The 9,249-nt window shown below is 44.5% G+C and overlaps 1 protein-coding gene across 1 annotated transcript in view; it reads right to left on the bottom strand.

The window, feature by feature from the left end:
* Nucleotides 1-946: 946 nt before the first annotated feature.
* The window catches only part of PSMD1 (proteasome 26S subunit, non-ATPase 1), a 72,082-nt gene continuing 63,779 nt past the window's right edge, over nucleotides 947-9,249 (bottom strand). Inside the window, exons 21-25 of the mRNA XM_083848482.1 lie at nucleotides 8,011-8,103; nucleotides 6,333-6,425; nucleotides 4,549-4,695; nucleotides 1,992-2,146; nucleotides 947-1,154 (exon numbers count right to left, since the gene is read on the bottom strand). Coding sequence (XP_083704608.1) covers nucleotides 2,000-2,146; nucleotides 4,549-4,695; nucleotides 6,333-6,425; nucleotides 8,011-8,103 — 480 coding nt within the window. The 3' untranslated portion in view covers nucleotides 947-1,154; nucleotides 1,992-1,999. The remainder of the gene's footprint in view (nucleotides 1,155-1,991; nucleotides 2,147-4,548; nucleotides 4,696-6,332; nucleotides 6,426-8,010; nucleotides 8,104-9,249) is intronic.

Raw genomic sequence — 9,249 nt, 5'->3', positions numbered from 1 at the left:
CTTAAGCTCTGCAGAGAACAAAGGCGGACTATTCGATCGCTATAGTAACATCCACCAAAATAAACCATCTTCTGGAGAAACTCCCGGGCACTACATGCAAGATTTGTCTTCCATTATTACCGATGCACATGAGCTTGTGGTATGTCCACATGGAGCAAGATATTCCCACATCCATGTAATAAAACCCTCATTCCATGTAAATGCCGTTTCAAGCGATGCAGCATAGCCCATCAGTTGTCTTTCAGCCGACCAGGGCTGCAGGCTGGCTCGCTGGCGGTGCAACCTGTGAAGCGTTACAGGCCAACAGGTGAGGGCCTGGCTGGGCCAACAGCGAACGCTTGAGCTGTGTTCTTTCCTTTTGACTGCTGCTCATTCCATACCCCCGACTGCAAATTCCCCCTTGGCTAATGATGCTTGCACGTCTGGATTCACCCCATCTAGGTCTGTAATGTATTTCTAGCTGCCTGCTAACATCAGCTATTATGCTTATATTTGGTGAAAGCCCACAAAAAAGGGATTCTGTGAAACAAAGAGAAATGTGCCTCCATTTCTCCACCACTAACATCCACAGCCCTTCTGCCGGCCCCACGCTGACACAGGAATACCAGGGGGAAGATCAGTGAAAAGTCAGCATCACAGAGGTAATTTGGAAGCAGACCTTACCTAGACAGACGCTGGCAGGTAGAGAGCTGCTGTCTCTGTAGCACCAGTTGTGTGGCTGGGTCAGAATGTAGTTAGTGACTACAAACTAGCTTAGGTCAGCCTAAGTGCTCCAGAAAGCAGAGAGATGCACAGATCCTAAGTACTCTACAGAGGAATAGAGTCAGTTGAGCTCTGCTGGAAGGATATGCATGACTTGGGTCTAATTTCTAAGGTCTGGGATGAATAGAAGAGGACATTGCTAGGCTTCCCTCTTTTCCCCGCAAGCATCAAGTTTTCCGTCAAGAATTTTTAATATATTTATTTGAAAACAAGGTTTTGTGAAAGAGTACACTAAATAGCATATATCTGTTCTTCAACCATAAAACACGGACTATCAGCTTTAGCTCAGCACAGATTGGGGCTGCATGCACTGAACAGCAGATCTCGATAGGAAGGTCTTCATGTCTGTCTTTCCGATATCAAGCATAGTGTCTTCTTTAGAGGACATTATCCTGGAGGAGGGGGAGAGAGAGACCAGAAAAGCAAACATATTTAACTAAGGCTTCTTGTGGTTGGCCCCACACATTCACCCGAGCCTGCCACTGACGCAACATTTACAGTTTTTAGCAGGGAGTTTGTTTTCCTGCCCATCCACCAATTCAAGTGCATAATCTTTGCTCTTGGGAGCACTGGGACATGCCAGCCCATATTTGGAAATAAAGCAACTGGATTTCTGCCTCTCAGTGAGAAACTTGCACATCAGTTCAGGCACATTAACCAAGGAACCTGAGAGCTGCACTACTCGTTGCCTGGAACAGTTCTACAAAGATCCTTGTAACGTTCTCTGAGCCCTACATAGAGCCCACGACTGAATTGTCTCTAAATTCTGCTAAGAACTGCTGGGAATACGAGGCAACCCAAGAGAGCAGAGTAGTTCTTTTTTGACCAATCCTGCCACACTGAGGTCAAGTAGATGACAGCTTTCTTACATAAACCACTTGCTCTTCTGGGACCGTCTTTCATGAGCTGATTATTCCCAGCTCAGCTGTTGCCTGTGACCCCATACACTGCTCTAACTCTGCCCAGCAGGGTTCTATTCAAAAGTAGCCAAGCCTGTGCAATTAGAGACTAGATCCAGTATGACTGGGTCAGGTCTCATCCAGAACCAAGGGCTTCCCCTTCTACTGCTACCCAATTCTTCGAAATCAGTACAGAGCACATATTTCTGAATCTGATGCAGAAGCAGAGAGCTAAAACAAGAGCACCAGATGCTGTTAACAGCTTCAGCTGATCCAAAGAGGCTTTTGTTTCACTGGGATTAATAAAGGTGACTGCACACTAGATTGTACCTCAGGTCTTAATCATCAATGTACTCAAAGGGCTCTGGTGGTTCAGGTTCCTGCTCCTCTTCCTCTATCTTCGGACCGTGAGCTGCCACAGGTTCAACCAGCTCCTCCATATCCTCACTGGTGTCCTTCAGAATGATGATGCCCCCGATGGAAAGCTGCAAGACAAGTGCAGTGAGCGTTAGAAGCAGCTTGCTGCCTTGTGGTGGAGTGCTTACGGCCACGATGTTAACCTAGACACTTCAGGTTCCTCGTAAGCAGGAACGAATGCTCAACTCACACCGAAGGGAGAAAAGGGCCTTTAGTATGTAGCCACAAATTACATCCAACTGAAACCCTGTGCTGGCAGGGACAAAATCAGGTGCACGACAAGTAGGACAAATGGTAATTCAATGGTAATGGTAATTTACACTTCCTTATTTGTTTGCACCCTGCATTACAAGCTCACTGAGTATCTGGGCCAAATGCTCACAGACTTCTGAAAGTCTTAGTGGAGGCACCAGCCATTCACGTGCATGCCTCTGCAAGGAGAAAGGAGTACGCAAAGCCCTTCAAGGATTATTCAGTGCTATCTACGAAAAGAAACCAGAAGCAGTTCCTTTCTCCTGACTGCTCGTAGATGAAGGAGTCACAGCGAAGATTCCTCAAAGGTGGCCTTCACACCAACATTTCATGCCAGGAACAGCACCGTATCTGCTGATTCTCTGCTGACTGGCTCGATGCCAAAGGTATGACTTTCCCAGAAAAAGGGGAAGTTTCAGAAAGCAAAGCATCTGACACCCACATGGATCCCTGCCTCATAAGGGGACGGAGCAGACGGAGCCTATCCAGACTACTTTTTATATTACGATTATCTAAGCCTCAGTTTGATAGAAAATGGCATCTGGATTCACAGCTTTACCCCAGTCCCAGTCTGGCACTTTCCACATAAAAACTAATTGAACTATAATAGCTTTATAAGGCTCATCCTTTCAGGGCAAAAAAGCCTAGTGAAGCTTCTCTCTGTATCCACCTCCCAGGAGGCTCTCTGAAGCAGAGACTAATCTGATCACCAGCTTCCACCGACTGAGGAATTCTATTAACAGAACCTCGTAAAACAAAGTGGAATTAATTACAAAGGTCACAACCAAACATCCTGGCAGGCTAAAGTAAGTCCCTGCGTCTCAAGGAGTGAAACACGAGGTGCGAAGAGGCAGTGCTGTGTCATGCCTGGCTGGGATCAGTGTTGACCACACCAGGACTCCAGGCTATAAACAAGCATCTCAAAGAGGCCTTTTATTCTGGCATTTCCCGAAGTAGAGCAAAGCTCCAAAACACCTCCATTTCAAGACTCTCCTTGGTTACACACCCTACTTCCAGCAAGAAAGTGCACTGTTCTGTTCTCTTCAAAACCAATTTTTTTGGGAAGAGTTAAGGGAGGAAACTGTACTCCCTTCACTAAACAGCTCTGTACTGGGGCTCTGCTTCTTTTGAAAGCGAAACAAGCAGCAAACAGTTTCAAATAGCCATGTTTCGGCTGCGTGAGTGGACACTTACTGGACTGCATAGCAGATCTTCCCAAACCAAATACCAGTTGGGCCGCCTCTTCTTTTTAGAGGTTAGAAACTGAAAGATCCTTACATAGACTTGCTAAAAGAGATGTCTCAAACAGGGATGATGCAAAGAGGATTCCAATGTGCTGATGGAATTCCAGGAAATCCACTTACTAAAAACAACTATTTTCCCAGTTAAAAAAACACAAAACAAAACACAAAAAAACACTTTCTGAAAACATTTTCCCCATGCACAATATTGCAAGAGAGGGATGTGGAGGGCATTATTTGTTGGACAAAAATAAAAGCCAGAAGAATTTGATTCAGGAGATTTAGAGACCGGGAAAAAAAATTGTATTTGCAATATATTGGAGCATCTCACAGAAAAGTTAGTTATCCCCTGGGCTAATGCTAAAAGGTCTTTGTTCTCCATTTGACAGTCACATGCAGTCTCTTCTCTGTCTGTGTTAACAGGAGGTGAACGCACTTCTCTAAAGTCAGGTGCAACCAAATAAGAAATCTGTTTAATGAAAAAACTCACAACTACATAAGTAACCCCACTGCAGAATATTAATGCCCCAGCACATGACGGGTGATCGTCACCATGTATTTATTTTACTGCTTTGACAATGAGCCTGTTCAACTTTTCAGCTCATTGGAAATACCATGTCTCGGTCTCTACGTCCCCAGCAGTGTCATTAACACGGAGTGTCTAACTGGTTTCCAGGTTACAGCATGTGTCATACGTAGGAGAAAAAGATAAAGCAGCATCAACATGGTGAAAAAGGTTGTGGAAAACCAAAAGCTCTAGTTTTCCCCCAGCTAGAACTGCACACGATCATTTGAGGAGAGGGATATTAAAAAATAAATATGACAACAGTGAAGTTGCAAGTCTCTGAAACAAATTAGAGTGATGCAATACATGCGAGTGGCATTCTCATGTACACATAGAGCTTCAGGGTCCTTATACGTAAGCCCAGCACAGGGAATGCTCAGTCAAGCACACAAACTAGTAATGTGACACTTACTGGTTTGAAAGGCTGATACCGACAGCTCTCTGTCATAGTGAGAACTTTGAGCTGAGCAGGCATGACCCTTGCTGGGTTGTCCAGAAGCTGGAAGTTGGGTTCGGGTTCTTTCTTCTTTTCTTTTTCATCCTTCTTTTCAGTATCATCCTGTGTAGAGGGGAAGAGGAAATCAACATTGTTTTAATGGTAGTCTCTAACCCTTTCGTAATTACTCTTCACACAGGGAGCAATTCCAGAGCATGGTGAGAAGCCATTCACCAGCTGAGGAACAAGCTACGATGTATCTATGAGCTGGCATCGGCAATGTCAGCGTGGATCTAAGTACTCTCACAAAGGCAATGCTTCGCTCTTGACTGCAGGTCAAAGCAAATTCAACAAGACGTGGTAGTAGAATGGTTTTACCTCTGGCTTCCCTTTCTAATACTTCCTCTTAAACTCACTCTCCACTTTTATTCACAACTTAAAATTCTTTAATATCATTACTAAGCACATAAAAATTGCCCCAAACCACCCTTGTCTTTTCGCTGCTATAAAACCATCACTAGCATTTCACACTACCGGTAACGACAGCAGCTCAACCAAAATGACTCAACTCCAGCGACTCCCTAGGGAATTGCAGTTAGATGCTCCTTTACCACTGACTCAGCAGCTGGAGGCAAAAGCTTGGAAGGAAAAAAAACACGGCATCATTTATACACTTAAGAAGAACGTGGATCAGATTTTCCCTCTTGCTCAGGGACATCTGCGTGTTGCCAAAAAAAACTGCAGAAAAGATGGAAACAACGAATAAGAAACAATCAGGAACACCACCAAATGCATGGCATGTCCTATAACAGCAGACAGGAATATCTCTGTCCCAGCGACTGTTTGCTACTGTGCAGATCACTTGGAAGCTATGGATTACTAGTCACTTAATAGGCATATGAGAAAAACAGGAAAGCAATTATACCTCTAAGACATTTGGACAATAGCAAAACACTGAACTCAAACACAGCAGGTGGCAGCAAGCTCCCTTTTTACTATCCTCGTTCTTCTGCTTGATTCAGCCAAGAAAACTTTTCAGACAGCTAGAGCGTACACAGACACAACATGTGAATCCCTTAGCCCAACACATGAATCCCTTCCAATACAACGCTTCCTCTCGACACCTTTACCTAACTGTAGGTTGTAAAGATTTTGGAAGAAACATTCATCCGTTCAGCACGTTTTGCTTAGTTAATAGTGCTGCGAGAATAATTCAAAGAAAAGGCAGTGTTTGATGACAAGGAAACACTGAAAAAGGAAAAAAAAAAACCCAGAGATTCTACCTTGCACCCAAGATTATTCATTTTCTGAACCAACTGCAGAAAGTTCATGGCCAATACTTAAGTAGGTCCACATAGTTATTGTACGCATACACCTTTGACCTTACGACACACTTCCTTCGCATACCATTTGTGTGTTTCTTCTTAAAACTCCCTGACCATGTTGCTTTACTCACAGAGATGTTAAACTGGAATTAGAAAAGTTTCTACTGAGCTGGTAGGCATAACGCATTTTCAGCTTACAGTTACTCTTGGCATATTTGCATCTGTTATGTGAGCACAAAAGGAAGGGTCCTTTGTCAAAGTACATCAAGAATTTTAGCTGCCATGTATTTTCCAAATTACAGCAACCACCAAGAATTCATTATCTGGGTCACAGAGTTGGGTACAGTGTTAAGTGGGTGCCAGCTTTCAAGACACCCCTTCCACATTTATAAGGCTGGGGGAAGAGGACATTTAAGTTTCAATGTTTACACCCACCACTTCCATCTTTTCCTCTTCCTTCTTCTCTTTCTCCTTCTCCTTTTCCTTCTTCTTGGCTTTCGCAGTGATGGACAGCACAGCAGTGGAAACCTGGATATGTCAGAGGAGGCAAGCATTCAGTATGACTGCAACACTACGCTGTGCTTCAGCTCCCCAAGCAGGGGAACAAAGGGAAACCAGTGTTAGGTTAGCTCTCAGTGCAGCTGTCAACGAGATCAATTCCTCTGCCTGTGCACTGCTCTGTTTAACAGACAAATACACCACCACCAAAGCAAATAAACAGTACAGATGGGACAAAAGATGCCATGAATAGAGACTGGGTACAGTCACACAGAAGGAAGAATTTCCTAATTCAGAGATTAATAATTACTGTTTGGGTCTCTACATGAGATTTTTTTTAGCAGAGCAAAGAATGGAAATTTCGTTATTGGAAAAAATCTGTTACTAGAGTTTCTATGGTAAAGAAACATCTATAGATTCTCTTCAGAATGACCTGAAAAGCTGTTCCACTCTCCTAATCCGACAGTTCTCTTTCACTGACCTAAAGAAACAGATGCACAAAATACCCTATGAAGGAGACCACATGGAGCTTTGGCACTCCTGAGCCACAAAGTACCCAGAAGCAATGCTCACTACAAGAATTCAGCATGTCTCCTCCCTTCCAGCAAGCACATCTCTCTCTATCCACAGCAGCTGCCTCTACAAGACAGTAACTTCCTCAGAGGAACAGGGAGCAACTGCGCTTGTCACGCTCCTGGTGAGGCTTTCTAGGCTGAATGCGGCCTCGTGGCATGTTTTAATTTTGGCCAGGGAAGTCTAAAACAAAAACAGATTTATCCAATTCATATCCCATTCCAAAGGCGAGAATGCAGCTATGAGCAGTAAACTTTGCCTTTTGTAAGAGTTCATTTCTGGGTTCCTTGGTGGCACTGATTTCCTGCCCATCATTCAATTCTGATAAAATGTTTTACAATTTTCACACAACGCCATTCATCAGCATGACATGCCTGAGGTCTCCACTGCTGCAATTGCTCCCTACGGGCTGCTTTGCCTGCTGCTGTGGTCTGCTCAGCAGCTTTTACCATCTTATGCCAGGAGAAAAATCACTTCCACTGTTGTCTGCTAGTCATCTGATTTCATCTGTTCCCTTTCTACACCTACGTGTTCTCCGTTCCACACTTACCTTTTTGCAATCCATGGGCCTGATAACTCACATTCTAGCACACGGTCCCACTACCCTGAGACCAGGTACAGTTCTGTCCTTCCATATGGAACTATTTAAGATCTGTCCAACCTAATATTCTCAGCGTTTGTACTGCAGCAGCACTTTGGAGCCCAAGCCACAGACAAGGACGCTGTTGTTCTAGGTGCTGCACACAGATGACACACACTTAAGTCAGTAGGGCATGGAAAAAAAGTTTTAATCAGTGCTTCTGCTTGATCACTGGAGATAAGGGAAGTTCCAGTGACTCAGTAGCACAGCAGCTCTATGCCATGATCAGCAACAGTCCCAGGCTCAGCAGGAAAAAATAGTTAGAATTCTCCTTCAGAGACAACAGTGCGTGCCAATTTTTCTCCTGTTCTTCAAATACCCTGTTAGTGCCACCAAAGTCAATGTTTATACTAGGAGGGAGAAGGGGCTGGTCTTTACAACATGGAAAGCTGGCCCAAATACCTTTTCTTTCTCCTTCTCCTTTGGAACCTCCAGAGGTGGGGGGTAGGCAAATGTGGACGGCTTACAGTTGGACTTGTATTGGACTTTTGGCATCTAAGAGAAACAGTTAAAAAAAAATGGTTAGAGACAAGAAAAGCAGAGGAAAAAGTCCACAGCAGAATAATTACTTTAGCTTCATTTTCCTTCCAGCAGAGACAAACACAGATCCTCTAAAGAATACAAGCTTCCCCTTCTCCCCCTCCGGAAGCAGAGAAACTGTTATCAGTGGCAACGGTTCAACTAGAACAATGTTATTTAATTATTCTATAATCTGACTCTGGCAAGCTCTCCTAGCCTTCTCCATACACTCCATGCTATTCACACCATGCTTTGTTTTCATTGTTTCAATGCTTTTGTGGTTTTAATGTTGTTGCTGTGCCTGCTCTTATTAACACAAAATTGGTTTAAGATCTAAGTGGAGATCTGTCAATGCATGCTAGGCCAACCAAGCGCTGCCTGACGTTCACCTCTTGCAAAAGGACAGTCCGTTTTGGGGGTGGGTAACCAATTTCACATATTGTCTTACGCTCGTCTACATAAGCAAGGCCAGAAAGCACCTTTTGACAGCCCATCCGAATTCTTAGGCTGAATTAATTTCTCCTATCTCTTCCTTCACAACACGTCATGGAGCAAAAAAGACCAGGGACTGCTCCGAGGAAGTGAGGTGGGTGTGGTGCCGCCCACAACATACATCCAGCCCCCAGCTGGCTTGAGTATTCAGGCCAAGTTATATAAGAATCTTACCCACAGCCATTTGGGCTCGCTGGAAACTCTAAGGGATGGGGAGAGGAGATAAAATGGCAGTGCAGTCAAGCAGTCAAAAAGGTGCTGAGCCTGTCACCTCCGGGGAGGTGCACTGACAAAGCTGCAATGCAATTTGTTTGACGTACTCAGGACGGGGGGTGGGGGGGAAATGGCATTTTAATGCAAGCCTTTCTTCAAACAGAGCAAGAATTTTGAGCTGTGTATAGACTAACTCAATGCTAAACCCAAGACGGGTGGAGAAGTGCACCCTACAGCCATAAGCTTTTGGTCTAGGGTCTGCAATCCTGCAAGCTGGCTCCATCCCACAGAGGGCTTCTGAAGACCAGCACAGCCCTATACATGCTCTGTGCATCACAGAATGACCCTGCAGCAGTGACAGGAGGGGGACGCGTATTCAGAAGCTTTTCTGTGGAAGTTACTAGCTCAGCTCTTCGG

Source organism: Anser anser, assembly GCF_964211835.1.
Source record: "Anser anser genome assembly, chromosome: 9".
Taxonomy (NCBI): Eukaryota; Metazoa; Chordata; class Aves; order Anseriformes; family Anatidae; genus Anser; species Anser anser.
Note: the sequence above shows the minus strand (reverse complement) of the source record. Positions and strands in the feature narration are given on the sequence as shown.